This window comes from Pelmatolapia mariae, linkage group LG8 (genome assembly GCF_036321145.2).
Source record: "Pelmatolapia mariae isolate MD_Pm_ZW linkage group LG8, Pm_UMD_F_2, whole genome shotgun sequence".
NCBI classification, from domain to species: Eukaryota; Metazoa; Chordata; class Actinopteri; order Cichliformes; family Cichlidae; genus Pelmatolapia; species Pelmatolapia mariae.
Window position 1 is genome coordinate 30,002,350 of NC_086234.1, and position 24,149 is coordinate 30,026,498.

Here is a 24,149-nt window from a genome sequence, read left to right on the forward strand (position 1 = left end):
GACAGCTAGGTTTTAGCAGTTTTGGAGACAAAGTCAGAGAGGCAGGGTTGAAATGATTCGGATGTGTGCAGAGGAGGGATAGTGAGAGGCTTGGTGTGACAGAGGATGGTTATGGATGGGATAGGGTTAGATGGAGGCAGATGGCGATCCCTAAAGACAGCCGCCGAAAGACAAAGAAGAAGATCAAACACATCCCTACTCAACTGTACACTGACTGTGATTGGTCACATCTGACCAACTCATCTAGGGGTAGAAATCTAGAAAGCCGTTACTACCAAAGCGTTGAAGTATTTCTTTAAACAGCATGAATATGCAGTGAGTTCTTCTGCTAATTTAAGGAACTGGGATGTCTTTAGCAGAGCCGTCCAGCTCCCCAGCAGGTCTTGTATTATGTGAAAGCACAATATAAATGTGTACAATATAAGTGCAATGCAGTACAGTATAGAATCCAATAATGTTCATCCCACAGTGTCATTTCTTCATAGTTATCACAATACTCTTGCTTTCAAATTGGTCTTACTCGTCTGCTAATACCTACCGCTGCTCTGTGCCTTCTTCGTACTCTTTTGTTTTCTCTTTCTTGCATTTCCTTGTCAGTCCGTTCTATGACTGCATTTCCTCAGGATCTTTTCCCTTTTTTTTCCAATGCCGCTCTTCTTCCATCGCTCGTCAAGCTCTCGTTCTCTCCTTATCTTGCATCCCACAAGCCTGGAGATCACTGCAGGCTGATTGCTACATGCTTCACGCATATAAACCTTGACGCTGTCCTTAAGATGCCTCCACTCCACTCCATTGAGACGTAAGCACATGAACGCAAAAGCACACAAATACGCAATCCTGGACAGAGCTACACATGAATAGGAGACAGACCTTCCCTCTCTCATTCTGCTTTGCTCTGCCCTATTCTCCTCCTCTTACCTTCACTGCTCCTTTTTTAGTCTTGCTTGTTTATAGTAAGTCGATGGAAGACGTGGAGAAAACCACACAGGAGAGAGATCAAACATGCCAGCTGCATTTTAAATTCTGATTGAGATAGATAGATAGATAGATAGATAGATAGATAGATAGATAGATAGATAGATAGATAGATAGATAGATAGATAGATAGATAGATAGATAGATAGATAGATAGATAGATATTTTAACCATTAGAGAAAAATTACTCATAATCATCTCACAGGTGTAACAATATCTACAGCTACTTTCAGTACCATTGATATTCATTTAGTCTTTTTCTCCCATTGATCTTTCTGAGTTAACTTCTACCATTTTAATGCTTCAATCTTAAATATGATCAACCTATCTCTAATAATCAGCTATGTACCACAGGCCTTCAAGCTGGCTGTAGTTAAACCTTTACTCAAAAAGCCATCTCTAGACCCAGCTGTCTTAGCTAATTATAGGCCAATCTCCAACCTTCCTTTCATATCAAACATCCTTGAAAGAGTAGTTTTCAATGCCTGCACATGCCTGCAGCACAGAAACAGCTTTAGTGAAGGTTACAAATGATCTTCTTATGGCCTCTGACAGTGGACTCATCTCTGTGCTTGTCCTGCTAGACCTCAGTGCAGCGTTCGATACTGTTGACCATAATATCCTATTAGAGCGATTAGAGCACGCTGTAGGTATTACAGGTACTGCTATTAGGAGTTGGTGGGGTTTCTCTGGTATGGTATCATGGGTTTTGCTTCCTTTTTCAGCACAGGTAGGCGTGTGTGTCACAGGATGCTGGCACACCAGCGGTACATCAGACGTCATTTGATAGAGCGTTCTTAAGGAGCAGCGCGACAGACGCCTGGTGTCGGAATGTTGTCGCCTCCCTGAGTTTTAACGTGTTGATTGATCTCTGCGGCGTGCACTACGGCTAACCCATGTTTTGGATTTGGTCTGCTTATCCGCTTTCCTGTATCCTTAGCTGGACCCATCACCCGCCTGCCTGCCAGCTGCTGGTGAAGCCGCATTTCCTGGATTTCTATGGAGATCAACCTTGTCTCTACCTCCGCATCCCGGAGATTTTCGCACGAGCTTGTACTGCCAGTGTGACAAGTGAGCTCCCCAACTCTCCTCATGCCTGTTGCCGTTTGCTATCGATTGTTTGGTGTCTTCCCCTAAAACGGACTGATTTCCCCGTTCACGCCGAATGCGTGTCAGCTTCCTTCCCTGGTTTCCCCTCGTTTATTTTACAACTTCCCAGCCTATGTAAATACGGGCACTGTAAATAAAAAGCACCTTTTGCACTTCTTACATCTCTGTGTGTTCTGCCATAGAGTCCGCTCCTTCAGCCTAACAACTGCGCTGCAGTAGTTTGTATCATATCTATCTAATAGACTCCAATTTGTGCATGTAAATGGAGAGTCCTCTTCACACACTGAGGTTAATTATGGTGTTCCACAGGGTTCAGTGCTAGGACCAATTGTGTTTACATTATACATGCTTCCCTTAGGCAGTATCATTAGAAGACATAGCATACATTTTCACTGCTATGCAGATGACACCCAGCTCTATCTGTCCATGAAGCCAGGTAACACACACCAATTAGTTAAACTGCAGGAATGTCTTAAAGACATAAAGACCTGGATGGCTGCTAACTTTCTGCTTCTTCATTCAGATCAAACTGAGGTTATTGTACTCGGCCCTGAAAATCTTAGAAATATGGTATCTAACCAGATTCTTACTCTGGATGGCATTACCTTGGCCTCCAGTAATGCTGTGAGGAACCTTGGAGTCATTTTTGACCAGGACATGTCCTTCAATGCACATATTAAACAAATATGTAAGACTGCTTTCTTCCATTTGTGCAACATCTCTAAAATTAGAAATATCCTGTCTCAGAGTGATGCTGAAAAACTAGTTCATGCATTTATTACTTCCAAGCTGGACGACTGTAATTCATTATTATCAGGATGTCCTAAAAACTCCCTGAAAAGCCTTCAGTTAATCCAAAATGCTGCAGCAAGAGTCCTGACAGGGACTAGAAAGAGAGAGCAGATTTCTCCTGTATTGGCTTCCCTTCATTGACTCCCTGTTAAATCCAGAATTCAAAATCCTGCTCCTCACATACAAGGTCTTAAATAATCAGGCCCCATCTTATCTTAATGACCTTGTAGTACCATATCACCCTATTAGAGCACTTCGCTCTCACACTGCAGGCTTACTTGTTGTTCCTAGAGTATTTAAAAGTAGAATGGGAGGCAGAGCCTTCAGTTTTCAGGCCCCTCTTCTGTGGAACCAGCTTCCAGTTTGGATTCAGGAGACAGACACTATCTCTACTTTCAAGATTAGGCTTCAAACTTTCCTTTTTGCTAAAGCATATAGTTAGGGCTGGACCAGGTGACCCTGAATCCTCCCTTAGTTATGCTGCAATAGACGTAGGCTGCTGGGGGATTCCCATGATGCACTGGGTGTTTCTTCTTCATTCACCTTTCTCACTCACTATGTGTTAATAGACCTCTCTGCACTGAATCATACCTGTTATTAATCTCTGTCTCTCTTCCACAGCATGTCTTTATCCTGTCTTCCTTCACCCCAAATGGTCACAGCAGATGGCCCCGCCCCTCCCTGAGCCTGGTGCTGCTGGAGGTTTCTTCCTGTTAAAAGGGAGTTTTCCCTTCCCACTGTCGCCAAAGTGCTTGCTCACAGGAGGTCATTTGATTGCTGGGTTTTTCTCTGTATGTATTATTGTAGGGTCTACCTTACAATATAAAGCACCTTGAGGCGACTATTGTTATGATTTGGTGCCACTGACTCTGATATCCTAGGTGCTTACAATAATGCTACAGCAGTCATTTGGCATCTGCTGGTGCATGCCACATTTGACTGATGTGGATAGGGCCCATGCCACTGGGCAACTTCATGCTGGTGTTCTGCAAATCCAAGCTGCAGTATTATTTGGAGTGTGCCCTCATCTCCAAATTCAAGTTCCACATGATGGGGGATGTCAGAGACAGGCTGTAAAGTGGGCTTCCCAAGAAGATAACAGCACAGACTGTTTCCTTACAGATTTGCACATTTCCTGTAAGGGTTTGCAGGACACCATTGCTGTCAGCTCTACCCAACTGCACATGTGCAGTGGAAGCTGAACAAGTAGACAAATGTCATGTTCAGCGATAAGTTCAGATTCTGTCTACGGCAGTTGGATCATAGGGTCAAAGTGTGGTGAAGACGCAGAAAAGGCTATCCTGATTGCTGCACCAATAGGGTAGCAGATTTTAGTGGAGGCAGTGTGATGGTGTGGGGGGATATCTCCCTCAATGGAAAAATAAGGATTCTCATCACTGGAGGCAATGTCAATGCATAGAGATATCGAGATGACAATTTGCAACCAGTGGCAATTGTCACTGTTTTTGAGTTTTGTTAATATTACTTGGTTTTGTTTCAGTCATTGGTTCTCTTTTTTGTGCTTATGTTATAGATTTTAGTCTTTAGGTTTCCGTCTCCGTGTCTTCCCCGTGTCTTCTCTGCATTAGCTGTCGGTGCTCGTCTCATCTCCCAAGTTTAGCTCATTAGTCCAAGTTTGAATTTTTATTCATCTTTTAGTGTTCATGTATTTTGTTTCTAGGTTCATTTTTGCCAGCAAATAAAAGCTGCTACTTTAAGTTAAGTTCTCCGTCTCAGAGTCCTGCGTTTGGGTCCAACCCCTGCCTGCCAAACAGCTTACCATAACAGCAATGCCATATCTCCACAGTCTGAGCCTGGACTCTATCCTCTAAAATGACAATGTTAATTCCCCAGAGTTTATTAGAGACTACATCCAGAATTTGGGAGTGGAGAGAATGGAATGGCCTGCCTGCAGTCCTGACCTCAATCCCACCAAACACCTGTGGGCTCAACTTCGCCGTGCTGTTCATGCCAGAGTGACCAATATATTCACATTGGCTGACTTGTGACATTTACCGGGTGAAGAATGGAATGCCACCCCACAGCAATGTGTGACCAAGTGGTGACTAGCATTAGAAGGAAATGCCAGCCTGCTGTGGCTGTGTATCGTCCTTCCACATGGTACTACGGCCTGTGTTTGTTAAATGAATAAATTGTTAAATTGCCAAAATGTCATGTTTCTTAGGACTTCAATCATCCAACCCAATAAACAACACCAAAAAAACTCTGGCTATTGCCGATTCTGTTTTTGGACATGAAGCTAGAGACACCAACAACCATAGTGAAGTATCTTCCAGTGGCCAGAGCAGGTGACAACGCAGGAACTCTGAAACTGTTGGCTAAGGACAAACATTGTCATGATCCTGGGTCCTTTTGACCCAGCGTTTTGTGTTTTCTATTATTGTGATTTTGGTTCGGTTCTTCCTCAGTTTAGTGTTTATTCTGTTCTGCCCATGTATTCCTGTGTCAAGTCCGCGTTTCTTAGTCTGTGTCCTTGCATGTGTAAGTTCCTGTTTTATTGTGAAGGTCTGTGTCTTATGTGAGTGTTTTCAATTTGCCTCCCTTGTCTCGTCACGTTAATCACTCCCAGCTGTGTCCCCCACCTGTGTGTAATCTCCCTGTGTTTCTCTGAGTGTATTTAAGTCGTGTCTTCTGTCTTAGAAGTTGCTGGTTCGTCTGTGTTGTTCCCCTCGATCTTCCTGCGTTTCTCCCACCGTCGTCCTGTGTGGTTTTTCCCTATGTTCTCTTCATCTCCCTGCATCTCGGTTTCTTATCTCAAGGTTTCAGGTTCGTTTTCCTTAGTTGTTCCCAGTTTAGGTTTTCTTAGTTTTAAGCTCACCCTCGCCATCACTGTTTGTATTTACATTGCTAAATAAACTCACCTGCACCAGAGATGCTGCATTTTGGGTCCTATCTGCTACTCCACACGTCTGCCACACCAGACGTGACAAACATAAATTCTGTAAAACTCTAACTCGAGTTGGCAGTAATACCAGTCAGCTCCATCAATAAGAGGTCACTAAAATTTGAATTGAATCAGTATGGAGTCAAAACAATGTTGTACTAGGTAGTTTTCTCTGGTTCCCCCAAATTGGACAGGGAGTGATGTGTTTAGCCACATGTCCTTCTTAAATTGCTGGTTGTCTGAACAGTTCCAAAAAATAATGTGGGCTTTATAGATAATTGGAAAACTTTCTGGGGATCACCTGGTCTTGTTAGGAACTACAACATCCAATCCTTGGATGGAGCTAATCTCCTTTGGGGGGTTTGACCAGATAGGAATCTGGTCAAACCCCCCAAACTATCCAGAGTTGAGACCAGGAAGCAGAGTTTCAGTCTGGTAAATGGATTGGTTCTTATATAGTGCTCTTCTACTCTGAGCACTCAGTGTTCATACAGTGCACAGTCTGGAGCAGACAGGGATCAAACCACCAACCTTCCGATTAGTAGGTGACCTGACTGCGTCAGCTCCCAGACCACCAAAAGACAACATCCCCCCACCACATAAACACAAAAAGGTCCCAAAGAAAGAACAATGTGGTATCTACAACTATTGCGGGGTCTACCGTGTTATTGTATGGTCTACCTTACAGTATAAAGCGCCTTGACGCAACTGTTGTTGTGATTTGGCGCTATATAAATGAATTAAATTGAACTGAATTACAACTGCACCAAAGAGTAAAACAGTGAAATGCAGATTATTAAGTCTCTCTCTTAAGTCCCTATTGGTACATGAATTAATAATTCATCAACGTATTGATGTACTCTGCCTTACGGACACCTGGTTACAGCAGGTTGATTATCTTAGTTTAAATGAATCAACACCCCGAGTCATACTAACTGTTAGAATCCTTGAAGCTCAAGTTGAGGCGGGTGAGTGGCAACAATCTTCCACTCGAGGTTATCAATCAACCAAAGACCCAGACAGTGTTTTAATTGTATTTGTTGATATTTGTCGTCCTCCCTTAATCAGAGTTTCTATCTGATGTCTCCAGGTCTACCCTGGGCCTGCTCCTGGAAAGACATGCCCAGCCAAAACACCTAGCCCAGGAGGCGACAGCCTTAGCTGTCTCCTTTCGATGTGGAGTAGCAGCACTGCTCTGAACACCTCCTCACTGATTGAAGTCCTCACCCTATCGCTAAGGCAGAGCCCATCCACCTTTCTGAGAAACCTAATTTCCACCGCTTGTATTTCAGTCTAATTGTGTTAACAAGAAGATCGGACTGAGATACAAGACTCCCCCAAACAACAATGCACCACCTGGTGGCGGATGGCTGCATAACATTTAGGACACAATAATTTACTGACATTGGGCATCACTTAAAAACGTAACAATTAGATTAAACAAGTAAATCCGACCAGTGACAACAACAACAATTACTCGGCTAGTCATACATTGTGAAGTATTACATCTCCACAGCGCAATACCATTGATATTTATTTAGACTCTTGTTGTCCAGTTGATCTTTGTGAGTTCACCTTCAGTAATTACTTCCTCCAAACAATCAGTGTCTTTTAGACCCCACTGCAACAAGACTGTTCAGAGAAGCCCTACCATTTATTAATGCTTCAATATTAAAAACTATAAACCTATCTCTATTAATAGGCTAACTGCCTGAAAATGCTTCAACAAGAGTACTGACAGGGACTAAAAAGAGAGAGTATATTTCACTGGTGTCCCTTCATTGACTTCCTGTTAAATCCAAAATTGAATTAAAAACCCTTATTATTACATAAAAGGTCTTAAATAATCAGGCCCCATCTTATCTTAATGACCTTGTAGTACCATATCACCCTATTAAAGCACTTCGCTCTCACAATGCAGGCTTACTTGTTGTTCCTAGAGTATTTAAAAGTAGAATGGGAGGCAGAGCCTTCAGTTTTCAGGTCCCTCTTCTGTGGAACCAGCTTCCAGTTTGGATTCAGGAGACAGACACTATCTCTACTTTTAAGATTAGACTTCAAACTTTCCTTTTTGCTAAAGAATATTATAAGGGTGACCCTTAATCCTTCCTTAGTTACGCTGCAATAGGCTTCCGATGATGCTCTAGTGTTTCTTCTTGACACACCTTTTTGTGTGTTTGTACACCATTCTGCATGTAATTATTAGTTATTATAAATCTCTGGTTGTGTGTCTTTTTCCCGTCTTCCTTCCCTCAGTCCCTGAGCCTGGTTCTGCTGGAGGTTTCTTCCTGTTACAAGGAAGTTTTTCCTTCCCGCTGTCACCAAAGTGCTTGCTCATAAGGAGTCAACTAAATGTTGGGGTATTCTCTGTATTATTGTAGGATCTTTACCTTACAATATAAAGGAGCTTGAGGCAGACTGTTGTTGTGATTTGATGGTTTATTCTCCTCAGAACCAAGGAAAAAAGAATCTTCCAGTTAAACTTTTTTGTGATTTCCTTCCTCTTTGGAGCCTAAAGAGACCACCCTTTGTAGCCATTAAAGAGTAGAGATACGGTATTGTTTTAAAACAATTTCGCAAGAAAAACAAACAAACAAACAAACAAACAAAACCTCTCTCTCTCTCTCTCTCTCTCACACACACACACACACACACACACACACACACACACACACACACACACACACACACCAAAAAACACCAAAACCCAGCTTTCATACTGGGATAGTGATGAAAAACGTATACCTTTAGTAGAATGGATAAATGATTACATTATTTATAATATATATTAATATAAACAATATATTAAACAAAATATAGATGATATAAACATAATTTCCTCCAGAATTGTTACCTTCCTATATTAATGCTGCTTGTGATGACAGAAATAGAAGTGCAGTCTAATAGAGCGGGAGTATAACAAGGAATTTGAACATTAGTCGTTCATAATATTAGCCTCGACTCGTGGCGGTAGTAGTCGGTGTAGTATTAGCAAAAATAGTACCAATTATTCGACGGAGCGGAGGGACACCAACGTGCTGCGGTTTGTGAATGTCTAGGGATCAGCGGAGAAACACCAATGGATGGCGGCTGTGCTGCGGTTCAATGTTCCACCGTTTTTTCAAGTGGAGAGAAAAGGCGACTGACGCTTGAACGGGTGGAGACTGCTACACGTTTAAATCCCCCGGGTCGGGTTTTCATCTTTCAGCAAGGCTAACTTTTCTTTTTTTCCTCTTCCTCCCATCCGTTGGATTATTTAGAGCTGTTTTAATGTCGTAAGTTACAGGTCTGCAAGGGCGTCGTTGTTGGGAAGTTTATTCCGGGGGGGGTGGGGGGGTTTGACCAGCAAAGGGCCATGGCAGTCGAGGCTCGGCCGGAGCTGGTCGGGAAGCGGTTCCTCTGTGTCAGCGGTGACGAGCCGCCTGAAATCGGCGACATTGGTCGGTGGCCGTGGAGGTCCGGGGTTATACGGGCCGTCAACCATCGTGACAGCGACAATGCCGAGCTGACGGTAAGGAAAATGCTGACTTTGTCCTCGTAGCTGGTCTGTTACATGCAAAGCAAACGGGAAAATCTTTGTGGTTGGTGGCTAGCCAGCGAGGCACTGTTGTAGGCTTGCCAGGCGGAAATTATTTTGCGGCTTTCTTTTCGGTCGCTCCGACTCTTCGGACGCAGGAGTCTATGGTGTGTATGCACAACTGATTAGTAGAATATGTTGTATTGTTTACATGCAAGTTTGGCGAGTTTTCTGACCGCTTAAGCCTGCGAGTTAATGTGTGGTAGCTTGGAAAGTAAACGGTTAGTTCTGGTCTAAGTTCTCAGCTTATTTACATGAAATCTTCCAACTTGTGTCTTCCATTAGGCACTCGCTGTGGCTAAGACTGATTTAGGTGGGCTGGTTATTCAGTTAGTGCCCAGATCATTTGAAGCGCGGTTATGTGTGCTTCTGCCAGCCAGAGGGATATTGTAAGGGTCGATTGACACACAATCAATGCGAAGCACCGAGTGACATGTGAATGGCTCATGTTGTCATTCGAGAAAAGCATGTGTAGGAATTTGAGTCCCGAGCGGCTTTAATCTGCTTTACACTGCAGATCAGCTGACGCGTGTCAAGTTGGCTTTCTACAGACGTTAAATTAGTCGTTATTACTTCGTGCTTACTAGTCACCGTCCGTGTTATTAGGGCATTTCTTGTGGCCACTCGGACTTGCACACGGGTGCGGGAATGCTAGGATTTCCAAACACACAACAGAAGAGGCTCGCTGCAGGCTGAACAAAGGCCATTTCGTCTTCAAGTAAAATATATGGTTTGCATTTTCAAAAAGGACCTTCTGTCACGCTCCTGTCACACAGGTGCCGATACGTTTCCCGCTTCACGTGTAATAATTGCATTCGTAATAGTAGCCGGGCAGTAAATACATGATCCCTCCTTCCGATAAAGAGAGGCATTTTTTATAACGGGCTAACGTGCCAAAACCAGCAAACAATGAAATATTTGCCCTGACAAGCCCTTGGCTGGCTCACGCAGTGTATAGTGCATTTTCCCCTTTTCTTTTGTTCAGTCTTTTTTGACTGCCTATGCAGATAACTGGCAGAAGCCCCAGCCCAGTTCTGATTTGATGGCTTAGCCTGTTGTCTTTGTCTATATGTTCCATTTATTGAGAGCAGTAAAGCGTCTGGCTTTAAAGCTTATGGCGAATTTAATCATGTGATTGTCACAGAGCTCTGTGGCGGATTTATTCTTTGTGTATGATTTTATTTGTCAAGTTAATTTCTTGCATATTTTCCAACGATTTTGAAGCTTAAACGTTTTTTTTCAGTGTTCTTAGTCCTTGGCAGATCATAGATGCAACTGATTAATACTGATTGCTTTTTGATTAGAGAGTAGACGAATTTGTGTTGTCACACCTTCCTTGCTTTCTGTTATTCATATAATCAAAGTATCAGGCTGGCATGGGTGGTTACACATCTTTCATGAATTAATTACAGTTTCAGAACAAAACATTGTTGGTGCCTTCACTAGATCAGGCATTGCATATGCTTCTTTGTACTGGACAACAGCCGTGTCCCCAGATTACTAATGCCCATGTAGAGCTGGTCCTTGTCTGTGATGTAACTTAGGCATGGAGTAGTGTTCTACTTTAATTCCATACAGTGTGGCACAGTCTCATTAGCAAGGGGCTTAACTATCAGAGTGAATACAGTGCAGAGGGATTTGAGAGTAGATTAGAAGAAGTGTGTCAAGCCAGGCTGCCAGGCCTTTGTCAAGTGTCTCTGATCAGATAGGCCAAAAGTGCATATTTACTGTTAATGCTCACTGAGATTTATTACTCAGCAGATACAAATGTAGAAAAAAGAGAACACCCCGTAATGTTTTTCACGTTTGTGGCTAAAGTAGAAATCAATGAGCGTGTATCAAAAATCTGTTGGACAGAACAGCACTTAACAATTCCTATAAAGACGATTGTCTTGGTTTCACTGTCTTAAAATTACATTTAATTCTTATATGGAGTGGAAGAGCTTATTACTTGATTTGGAAAAAGAAAGAAAATATGTTGTTTCTCTGATTGTTGCAGTGCTGTCCGTACCTGCTGTTACCATGCAGTCCGTGTGACCTGATCGCAGACAGACAGCGTTGATGCACTGAGATGTGATTGGTCAGACGTATTCATTTCGTATTCATTTGGTTGCATGGTTGGCTACTCACAGTTTCTATAGTTCATTTTGCATAAGACAGTTTAACAATTGTGTGTAAATATGAAGAGCTCCGAATTAAGTGACCATATACCCTGTGTGTTTACTCAAGGGTTGGTACAGGGTGCTTTGGAGGTAATTGTTGGTAACTGGTTGTTTATAAAGGTCTTCTAAGCTCTTATCTAAGTGTGCATGTGGAAACAGATTATATTATCAGGGTTGATTGAGTTAATGTAGAGTTTTCCCAGGTATGACATGAGAAAATAAAAAAGTGAAACTTGTTGGTATTTTGACTTCTGCATTTTTCACTCTAACACTCGTGGATTGAGTCAGTGAGCATGGAAATAATCATAATTGTCTTTGTGTGATTTTACCAGGTTAATATTCAAAATTCAAAGAGCCATGAAATGCTGTGGACTGTGTCTGACAGAGATTTTATTATTATTATTATTATTATCATTATTATTATTATTATTATGTCAAAATTATTTAAGATCTTAAATTTGACATCTGGCTAAGCTGTATATCAAGTAAAGTGGCAGGACCTGTTTTTCACAGGTTGAGAATCTGATCATGGCGGTGAGGATATGTGCGTGTGTGTGTGCCATAAAATGAGACATGTACACACAATAAAATAATACTAGAGCACTTCGCTCTCACTCTGCAGGCCTACTTGCTGTCCCTAGAGTATTTAAAAGTAGAATGGGAGGGAGAGCCTTCAGTTTTCAGGCCCCTCTTCTGTGGAACCAGCTTCCAGTTTGGATTTAGGAGACAGACACTATCTCTACTTTTAAGATTAGGCTTCAAACTTTCCTTTTTGCTAAAGCATATAGTTAGGGCTGGACCAGGTGACCCTGAATCCTCCCTTTGTTACTTTGCAATTGGTCTAGCCTGCTGGGTGCTTCCCATGATGCACTTAGTGTTTCATCCTAACTCACTATGTGTTTATATACCACTCTGTATTTAATCATTAGTTATTATTAATCTCTGTCTCTCTTCCGCAGTGTTTCTTTGTCCTGTCTTCTTCCCCTCACTCCAACTGGTCGTGGCAGATGGCTGCTCGTCCCTGAGCCTGGTTCTGCCGGAGATTTCTTCCTGTTACAAGGAAGTTTTTCCTTCCCGCTGTCACCAAAGTGCTTGCTCATATGTGAGGCACTATATGGTTCAAAATAACATTTGGCTTTGGAGGTTGTAAACATATCGTGATATATGTCGTTTATTGTGATATAGCCAAAAAAAATATCATGATATTAGATTTTCCTCATATTAACCCAGTACTACATTGGGTGTAGTGATTTGGTCCTATATAAATAACACTGAATTAAACGCTGTTTTCTGTTTGTCTTCAAATCATTTGTTTTCAGAGTACTTTCTGACAAATAAAGAAGTAACATTGATTGCTTCTCAAGTGTCCTGCAGTTTAACTATGACTTCACTATGTTGGACTACAACCTGTAGGCCTCATTCATCTCAGTGAGCTTGACATAACTTGACATGAACCATTGTCCACTCCTCTCCTGGTTAGAGTGACCCTTGCCAGAGGTGTTTGTTTATCTCTTCAGGAGCTTCTTTTTGCCCAGGAGCAGGCTTACAAATACAGTGTAACTAAATCTTAATCCTGTTACACAGAATGTCATAACTGTTAGTTAATAAGATACAATGTATCTGTTTTGATGAAATAACAGGTTTAGTTTGATACAGTGGTTCTGCTTATAATGATATTTAATGAGTAGCTGCAGGGTTAGATTCAGTCTACGTGTGTTTATTTTCCATCTCATGTCATATCATGTCAGGCTCTTGTTACTTCCTAATCTATTTGCAGTGTCACTAGGTGTTTGCCACCTGAGAAGCCTAAAGTCATTTTAATTAGCTCTGCTTCAGTTCTGGGAGGATTTTTAAAAAGAATAAAGTTCAGAAAATGAAAATAAATTACTCCATTGATGATTTTTGTGAGTTCCTCTGCATTTGAGCCAGTATTGGTTCTGCAAGCACTCTGAAACAGAAACTGGTAGCAGGTTTAAATGGAAATGATATGAAATGATAAATATTAAACCGAGAGCTGAACATCTGCGAAGCAGTCATATAAACAATGTCTAAACAGCATTATAGACCCCATGGTTTTCAGTTGCTTGAGAGACAGTGACACATGCTTAAAGAAAAGGCAAAGCTCAGCAGCAAAGCTCTACTCTGGCACATTAGACACAAAATTGACAAACTCATCTGGATTCACAGTGAATAGAAAGGGCAGGGCAGCCAGGTCATTGCCTATAGGAGCTTTTGTTTTTCATTACAGTCCACTGTGTGTGTGTGTGTGTGTGTGTGTACAGAACCTTTGGTGCCGGTTTGTTTTTAAGGCTGTAGCCTTAGGTTCATCGCTGTGTGGCTAATCAGCAGAAAATAACAGGCTGTGAGTGGAAAAGAACCTTCCACATACAGAATCCATGCATGGGTGTTGCAGTGCTGCAGTGTGTGTGTGTGTGTGAGTGTGTGTGTGTTGGGTCATGAATAACAACATTGTTTAGAAACAGAGGGAATAAATGTGGCAGAATAGATGCTGTCAGCTTCTTGTGTATATGTAGGCGTAGTCCACATGAAATAGATCCATATACTACATCATTCTGTACAAGACACAATGGATTTGAATTCTTTGCGTTGTTGTTCAGTGCTTCGTCTGTTTTTCAGTTTTCACTTAAAATGTGTTCTTCAACAGGTCAGTCCAAATTATAGTCACATCACTGGGATAATTAATACTGCTGCGTGTACTAGTGCTGGGCGATATGACGATATATATCGTGTGGACGATAGAAAAGTGTCTATCGTGCCATTTGTCTTCTATCGTTTCTAACCCGAATTTTACAAATTATTACATAAAATATATCATTAACCCTTTACAACCGGTCGGAGCAGGCACACTCCGTTTTCCCTAACTATTTTTAAATCCCTGTAGAACTGTAACCAAGTAAGGTAGCGCAATAATGTTTTTTTTTTGCATATGAAACCGTAGGAGTTGTACTTACATCTTATTCCATTAGCTTGCCCTAGGTCACGGTTTCCTTCCACATATAGCTTTGCAAAAATTGCATAAAAAGCACTTCCAGCAACAAAAACATAATATTCCAGACTTGCAGCAACAAAAACATAATATTCCAGAAACAGGCTTTGCCGATCCGATCAGCTGTTCATAACACTTCCTAGTTGGAATGTAAGTCAGCGCGAACTATCGCATGTCCGCCATTACCTGTCCGAAACCGGAAGTGACGTCATTTCGCGGAAGATGTAGTTTTTTAGCTTCAAAGCCTATGTTGGTGTTTTTAAAAGTCATGTTTGACTTTATGCTTTTCTGTATCGTTTCTGGGATGCTTAGAAGTCAAATTACACTGTTGGAAATAGTTTATTTTGATGCACATGCTGTGTTTTTGCAAATTTGCATTTATTTATTTTCATTTTTCCTGTAGTATATAAAAATTAGTGTATCTCAAAAATAAAACTATGAAGACACTCAAAATAAATTTCTCGTGGTTGGAAACTATTTTGTCCAACTTTTTTGTATTTACAGTTTTGAGGGATAAGCCTCTTAAATTTCTCTAACTAGAAAATGTAAAAATGTATGTAAGAAAAAAAAAAAAGAAAAAAAAAAGAAAAAAAAAAGATTTTCAATTTTTTGTAGTTTATTGCACTTTTTTGCAATTTATGTAGTTACTATGGACTTAATGCATACATATTATTAAAATTTGGGCTATAACGGTTGTATTGATGTATAGCAACTTGAAATGCTCCCACAAATGGCACTACAGCATGTAAAATGTAAACATAAGCTCTGGCGGACTTGGTTCTATCGTAGGTCTTAAAGGGTTAAATAGCCTGTGCAAATATATTAGTGTTGTCTTCTCACTTTACATACTCTTAACTTTATGCAAGAGATAATAAAGTATAAAAAAAAAAATGATATTTTTCGCAAAGAAACTCCGTCTTGTGGTTTTGCGACATGGTGCTGCTTTACGTGCACCCAGATTTGCGACATACTTTACGGTAACTCAAAACAAAGACTGCACCCTCTCCACTCGCTGTTTACAGACTGCATACTTTCCAGATGACCACAGGTCAGGTGGTATATCGTGATATATATCGTTATTGTGATATAAAATAATTCATATCGTGATAAATATTTTTTCCATATCGCCCAGCACTAGCGTGTACATATGAGTCACATGGCCTTCAATTCATTTTGTTACATGGTTAAAAAAATATTGTAAAATATCTGTTAATATTGTGATAAAGCTTTGTATTATCTCAGGCCGAGCTTCTCACCACCGTGCACTCATTTGTGAGAGACTCTGTTAGGTGCACTGCACTCAGTGCTGAGAGAATTTTACCAGACAAACTATGACAGATGATTTCTAAATCACACCGGTATCTTTTATGCTCTGTAAAAATCTCTCATAGAGCTGTCGACAAATACTCTAAATTTCATTATATAATTGAATAGTTAAAAAAAGACACATATTTTTGGGAGAAAAGAAGCACTTGTGTCTGTTTCGTGAGCCACACAGAATGTAAAGCTGAAAAACGATGCAGTGTTGCTGGGAGGTTAGCTGAGCACAGTTAAGACTTTAAATGTACTGCAAATTCTTCAGGATATTCTTGTAGTACTACGTTTCTCACATTAATTATAGCATTCGTTTCAGTTCAATCAGGTAAATAAATGAAATGTGTAGAATGGTTATATTTATTTATTAGGTTGGCATCAATGCATTGAGCTACATTTTGCAATATGACATCCAAGCTGTGAGGTGTCTGGGCAGCGCAGTAACGAGATCCACCAAATGTTAGTGGTTTGTTTTCTGGTGCCTAAGGAAACAAAATGTAATCTGAAGCCAAGTTGGGATGGCTGGATTGGAGGCTGGATGCACCCTTCCCCCATTGCTGTCAGACGGACGGACACACACACACACACGCACACACGCACACACACACACACACACACTGAACCTCATTGCTTCATACAGCAGCCACAAAGTCTTCTACAGGCTCACAGGCTTCCTAGATAACCCTGGGAATATATTAGGCTCCTCTAGCCAGCAGCTGCTATAGCTTCCTGCAGGACCTTGTCAGACCTCAGTGGGCTGTTCTTCTGTTCTTAATTCTAGTGTGGCATGGTGTAAGTGTATAATGCTAAAACGTATGATAACCTTGTGTATTGTTCCTAGCTGCAGCAATACATTTAATGTTAAAACCAAAGGAAGGCTGTCCATTTTCACTTTGTCTATTAAGCAGTAAGTGATTCTTCATTGATGGCTAGCTGCACTGAAATGAGAGAATACATCAGTTAGCAGTAATGCTAACTGATGCTAAGGTTTGTAGAGCACTTTTTAAATGATGACTTGTTGGAGAGGGTGTTTGAGTCAGGTGCACTGGTGCTTTGCTGGACTAAGCTTCAGTCTGATACTCTGTGGTTGACTTTTCCCTGTAATAGTTTGTGTACGATATTCCACCCATCTTATTTGCAAAGAAATGACTCTGCACCATAACGAGAGGGCCAAGTGGCACAATCAGTGGGCAGAGCAGAGGTCCACAACGTCCCATCAGGAGTATTTCATGTAATATTAAGGTGTAATTTAACCCCTATATATCCTGGGGTTAAGTTGTTCTTTTCCCAGGCACACTGCAACCATAACAGAGTTTCTTTTTTTATCATGGCATGATTGGGAATCCTAATATCATCAACATCTGTGGAAGGAAAAAAAATCGCCACCGTACCGTCTCCTTCACTTTGTTTTTTCTCTCTTGTAGTAGTAAGAAGTAATCTAGTTACTGAGATAATGTGGTCAAACTAGAAAAAAGCACCAGTTTCCAAAACAATTTTTTAAACAAATTGAACTCGAGCACTTTCAAGGACTTTCTTGACAGACCAGAAGTTAAAACAAATTTCTTTTCCCTGTGTAAGTAATGATTAGGAGGTAAGGCAAAGCAACAGTAAAACTGTGTATCATGAAAATACTCAAAAGTTCATTCTAACAGTAACATTTTAAAATAGAAATACAACAAAGTGCAGTAGGAAAACACTAATAAAGCTAAACAGAATGAAATAACTAACCTCTCATGCCTTACTGGAGAATTCCCAAGCTCTCTGAATCACCGTTCAGTTGAACGATGTACTCTACACAGTGTGAGGGCTGACACACCAAACAGCTCCCATATCAGGATTTTGACTGTGTAATATTTCACGCAGCCAGAGCAGTGAAACTTCCAATACACTGCTCTCACAGCAGAGCATGTATAACTGAGTTATATAAGGAAGATCCCAAAGCAAGTGATTCACAGCATCGTCCTGCAGATTGACTCACTTGCTCTCATCAGTGTCCACGCCTTCATCAGGTGGTGTCATCCACCCTCTCCAAACCTGCTTGTAGTTGTTCGTCTGAGCTGGTTTCTTCCATTAAACCTTCTCTTCCTCACTGACTCAACTGTTTGCTCTATAAGGTAAATGCCTCATCTTTGGGTTTTCTGTGTTTCTGCCACTGTTAAACCCAACACAGTGAATAATAAGTGATGCAGCGACATTACAGTGGTGAGCTGGAAAATTATTATACATCTAAAGAAAAAGGACATTAGTCATTTTAATTTTTCATAAAATAAATGACAATTAATTTCATGAGCTCTTTAAAATGCATTACACAAACCACTCACATGATTTAATTTGTGTGTAGACAGACTGTGTAGTTTTTATTATATTTTGACCTCATGTTGAATTTCACATCATTATTCCCCAAATAATTCAACTCAATTAAATCAAAACACAATGCAAAGTAGTATTAAACTGGCATCATATTAACTAACCTCATGACCTGTTTTCACTCTGTGGGAAGGCTTCAATAATGGATTACAGCTCAGTGAGATACACACCACCCAGTCGGTTACCTTTAGAGGATAACAGAGCTCTTTGGAAAACCTTATAACATAACCTCTCAGTGTAGGCATGAATCAACAGCTCCGTGAACAGCTTTGTTTAGTCAGAATCTTTTTCTGTAGATGGCTTTGAGTAAACTACATAATGCACTGTGTAGGCCAATGCTATGACAGTCACTGATAAATCGAAACATGTGAGCTGACCTGTGGGGTTTCCACAACAAAGTCAGTCTTTCAGTAAAGCATGTAGGGAGGAAGCACAGGCCGTGCCCGAATAAGGAACGAGTAAACCTGAGCTTGTCTGACTGCTTTAACACCTCTGTCCTCACGCTTGGCTGATTTGACATAAAGGAGGTAATGCAATACTACACACTGAGATGGTTTGACTGGACTTAATGTCTAAAATTTTTCTTCAATTTGAATATAGCTGGGATCCAAATCCAGTAGTATAGATCAACGCCACCATGGGATGTCTCCAGTGTTGGGAAGGTTACTTTTAAAATGTATTCCATTACAGAATACTGAATACATGCCCCAAAATGTATTCTGTAACGTATTCCGTTACGTTACTCAATGAGGGTAACGTATTCTGAATACTTTGGATTACTTAATATATTATCATGCTGTTTACAACTACGTGAATGTACTATTGCTGTGATTTATTACTGTTACTGAAGGTCCGCGGCTCCGAACCGTAGTAAAGGGACCTCTGACTAATACGTCGGGTTCATGTCGGGCTCGTAGCTGAAAACTAGCTTTACTTTGTTGTCTGGGTCAACTTTGCTAGCAGAGACAGAGAGAGGCGTTGAAAGGCTGCTCCAACGGAACTTATTGTTTCCGGAGGAAAACACGAACACAGTGTACAGTCGAGTCTTAATAGCTTACTTACAGCTGGGCTCGTCAGGCACTCTTCTTGGCTGCAGTGGTTATTATTATATTTACATGCTTCCAGCTCCCGTTTTTGCTCCGTGACAGCTCGGACTTTTCCTTTCTCTCCCTCCCTCGCTCACAGACACATAACGTGTATGGTAGTCCATTCTCGCTGCAGCACGGACTACACTGCCCATCAGGCTACATTCTTTAGGGCCATGCCTGTAGCATTCTGCCTTTTAGCTTAGCACAACAACAACAACAAAGCGCTCTCTCACCCAGGAAACACGCAGAGAGAGAGAGCGTCACTCTGTAACCATGGCAACCGTAACGCTGCCGCCTGGAACAACAGAGCGTAGCTGTCAAACAAACCCAAACAGTCCTGACCCGCGACAATATGAAACAGGAAAGTACCGCCGTGTAATCCATTTATTTCAACAAAGTAACTGTATTCTGAATACCACCTTTTTAAACGGTAACTGTAACGGAATACAGTTACTCATATTTTGTATTCTAAATACGTAACGGCGGTACATGTATTCCGTTACTCCCCAACACTGGATGTCTCTTATAAAAGCAACTCTACTCAATAAATGACTTGTGTTGAACTTCAGACTCATTTCAGTCCAGCCCAGAGCTGTTCCGTGTGTTTCTGAACGCTGCTGTCAGTCAACCAGGATACTGGCTGGGCCCTCTAACGAGACTGTGTTACCAAAGAATGTGAGCGAAGCTATTTTTGTGTAGCCAGTAATGAGGAGGTTGTACTCATTCAGTTTGGAACATCTCCCAAATGGATTGATGGAGACACTGTGGCTTGCATGTGTTCATCTTTTCTTTTGTGTAGAAAATGAAAAGTCATGTGCTGCCGTCTTCAGTTTTGGAGCACAGGATGAGTGGAGTGTATTGTTTGTCTGCTGCCTGTGAGCAGTGAGCTTCAACTAATAGACTGTTTCCTTACCCGGCTACATAATGTGCCCGACTTCTGTCCTAGCTGAAACCAGTTGACCCTGAAACATAATTCACTTAATCTTGTCATCTACTAATTCATTATATTAAATGTGGTTGCTCTGTGCCAGTGGGACACTACAAGGCATAGAGTGACAGCTGGCGTGCCGGCAGTCTCAGTAGATGAATTTTAAACAGGATCAGAACACTTTGTTCTCTGTGAGCAAAGACACAAACCATTCCTACCTGATAAGACTGTGATGAACAATATAAATCTCCTATTATGATGTCGGCGGTTTTGTCACTACCACCACCATAGATGTTGGCTGTCATAGTTACTGAAGCACACCACCTCGTTGTTTTCTCTAAATCTTACCATGTGTTTTTATAAACAACAATAAGGTAACACCTTAATCGCCTGCCTAATCCTTGTAGGGCTCACCGTGCTCCCAGTATGGCTTAGACCCACTGGGGCACCGTGCCAGGCTGATTCTGGTCAGGTCTGTTCTGGTGATTGTTTTTGTGATGCAGGGGGATCCACTGTACTGAGTGGGGTGTGGTTTATATTAACATTAATATTACTGATTAATGTTCTCCTGATAGTCCTTTAATAATATGGTGAGCATCTAGTCTGATGGAGTCTGCTTTTGGCTTCACCTGTCCTGTCTCCTGTCTGTGCCCTTATTGGACTTAAAGAAGCATTGCAATAATAATCATATCTCTAAAAAGCTGCCATTATATTTTATGTGTTGGATGCTCTTTTTACTTATGTGGAATCAGTTGTTTTTCATGTATCTACCACATGATTTATTTGTTGCAGTGTAGGGTTGTGTCCAAGGATGATGACATCAGCAGTGTTGATTTTTAAATTAAAGCTTAATCTGACGGTGCAAACTCCACTGTGTGCTGGGAGGCCACCATTAAGGAATAATAATATCTTAGCTGTTTAACTGATGAAGTCCACTTATGTTAATTCTAGGGATGGGTATCGTTTAGGTTTTATCCGATACCGGTGCCAAACCGGTACTTTTGAAACGGTGCCGGTGCTTAAACGGTGCTCAAACCGGTGCTTAAAGAATGGAGAACAAAAAATTGGTCCAAAAACCTCTCATGTTTAGCTGGGTTTTTTTTTGTAAAAAGATAACAATGTTAGCCTTTTCTTCAGCTATAGGGGATATATGGCATCACTCTTGGCTGGAAGCAGTGCTTAAACAATGGAAAAAACACAAACTTTGTCCAAAAACCTCTCATGTTTAGCTGTTTTCCACTTTTTCTTTGGTCATTTTAGCCTTTTTGGCCAGGGTGAAGGGAGTATCTGCCATCAAACAAGAAGACAGCCGCATGTAACTACCACGGTGTTTGCTAGTTCACCTTACATGCATTATTGTAATAACGTGGTTAGCCTACTCAACGTAAATTACACACGAACAACATTAAGCTACTCACGCAGAGAATTAAGCTACTCACTGCCATCATCATCCGTCATCATTTCTGCTACGCTGGCAGGGCTAGGGGCCAGGACTCTCCTCTTCGAGTTTTTGGGGGATGTTGCTAACTCCAGGTCCGATAACAGGCACCACACCCGCAGTAGATGTGCTCGGTGTGAGGTCTCGCAGCAAGCTATCAAATACGGTGCATTTCTCGGCTTTAAAAAAAACCCGCTATGCGTCGCCAGGTGTTTCATCGGATTCGAGGTGTTACCTCCTTTGACAGTATCACAGTATCACCTTAAAGCACTTGTTGCAGGCTGCTGAGTTTGCATATTTTGCTGTGAAGTACAGCCAGACTTTTGACCGCTTCGTCTTGGGCGTTTTTAATCTGTAGCTCTGCTCTAAAAGAACGTACGCACCTGGGCCCGCCTACTATCCTCGGAAACGTAAAATGATTGGCTAGAATTGGCTCAGGAAAAAAAAAAAAAGCACCGAAATAAAGCACCGAAATGTGCGCTGCTTTTCGGTCTGGTTACTACCGGTACCCATCCCTAGTTAATTCTGGTATTCTAAATTGTTCATTGTTGTATATGAACGTCCAAGTGTGTCTTTATGCTGAGAACCTCGTGTGTGTTTTAGTTTTTTCTGTTTGGGTAGCACAGAGTGTGGAGAATAAATGGTGCACGTTAGCCTCCTCCTACCTCGACCCAGCTGTGATACCAGTATACCGAATACTTCTTTATTTAACTGCTGGGTATACCCAGTTGTAAGTTATTGTATGTGCTGTACTTGGCTCCAGTTTACCTCCGAGCTGTATGTGTAGATCCAGTTTCCAGGCGATAAACGTATACTTCAGCAGACGAGGTGTAATCTAAGTTGATTGCTTGACCATTAAATGACTTTGAATGCTAACCACTGAATGACGTTATAGCAGGAAATGCAAAACCCACTGTCTTAAGCGGTTCTTTGTCTCTTACCTCTGTCCGTCTGTTTGATCAAATAACTCAAAAAGATTTCTGCACACCTAATGGTAAATGGTAAATGGACTGGTTCTTATATAGCGCTTTTCTACTCATCTGAGCACTCAAAGCGCTTTACACAACTTGTGCATTCACCCATTCACACCCATTCGCACAAGCACATCTTTTTAAGTGCTTCATAGCTAACATTCACACACATTCATACTCCGATGGATGCATCGGAGAGCAATTTGGGGTTAGTATCTTGCCCAAGGATATTTGGCATGTAGACTAGGGGAAGCCAGGAATCGAACCACCAACCTTCCGATCAGTGGATGACCTGCTCTACCACCTGAGCTACAGCCACCCACAAGGTGGCGATGTGACCACAATCTCATATCCCGATATAAGACATCTATCGTCCCGATAACGATATAAATCACAAAAATGTAACATTTTCTGTAAATTCTGTGAATCTCGGGCAGCTCGACTTGCATGAAGTGTTTCCAGCTGGGTGTCGTGTACCTGGAGTCGAGTGTTTTAACCGATGCATGAAACGATACATTTTTAGTCTTGATGCATGCTCAATCATCCAGGAAAGTAAATCTCCAAAAGGTTGAATCTGTTCATCTGGACGTAGCGTTTTGTGGGAGAAACGTTTTGCCATCATCCAAGTGACTTCTTCAGTCTCAGCTGACTGCAGGTTTCAATCTTATAAACAGTACATTTGCATAATGACTGAAACCAGCCCACTGAAGGAACAATGGGCTGGGAGGCCAGTTCCTTAATCTTAATTATGCAAATTCTCATGACCATTGATCAACAACCACTGATCAAAACCCACTGATCAAAGCCCACTGATCAATGTCCATGAGTACCATTCATAGAGAGTTGGGGAATGGCTGCAATCACAGCATTATCACAGCATCGTCATCCGATATATATCGTTATATCGAACAGCCCTATGCACACCTACAGTTACGTGTAATATGTGTAACACTGACTAAAGGGGCAGTGCAGATCATTTGGAAGATGTTGCCCTGTTTGCTGTTTTCATTTAGAGTCAAAGATAGTTGGCTACATGTACAGGACATGCAGGAGAATCAAAATACTGTTTGTCTCTGTCCTTAGCTTAAAGAAGGATTTCAAAAAGAGCCTGTGTACACAGACAGTATTGCACATGACCAACAGCAGCAGGTATGCTTGCAGTAAAGAGCCAATGACAGACAGTCAGTAGCATTAAAAGATATGAATGTATGTGTGTGTGAGTGTGTTGTAGTCCAGGGGAGAGGTGGTGAATAGAATGTAATTTATTCTATTAGATGGTACAGCAGTGGATAAAACAGCTGTTTTCACGTACACGACAGTGTGATACTTGAATCACAGGCTGATATCAGCTACCATTATTGGCTGAACCAGACTCTCGATTCTTATTTCTTTATAAGCAGCGACACTTCATGTTTCTGTACTCGTATTCTGCTTCATGTTCTTCAGCAATGAATCTGTTTGTATTTTTGAAAAATGTGAAGTGTAACATTTCAGCGGCTGTGTTAAGCCATGTCT

The 24,149-nt window shown here is 41.4% G+C and overlaps 1 protein-coding gene across 2 annotated transcripts in view; it reads left to right on the forward strand.

Moving 5' to 3' along the window:
• Positions 1-9,122: 9,122 nt before the first annotated feature.
• The window catches only part of jmjd1cb (jumonji domain containing 1Cb), a 118,555-nt gene continuing 103,528 nt past the window's right edge, over positions 9,123-24,149 (forward strand). For both annotated transcript variants that reach the window (XM_063481779.1, XM_063481780.1), the window contains exon 1: positions 9,123-9,293. In XM_063481779.1, the coding sequence (XP_063337849.1) occupies positions 9,138-9,293 (156 nt within the window). In that variant the 5' untranslated portion in view covers positions 9,123-9,137. The remainder of the gene's footprint in view (positions 9,294-24,149) is intronic.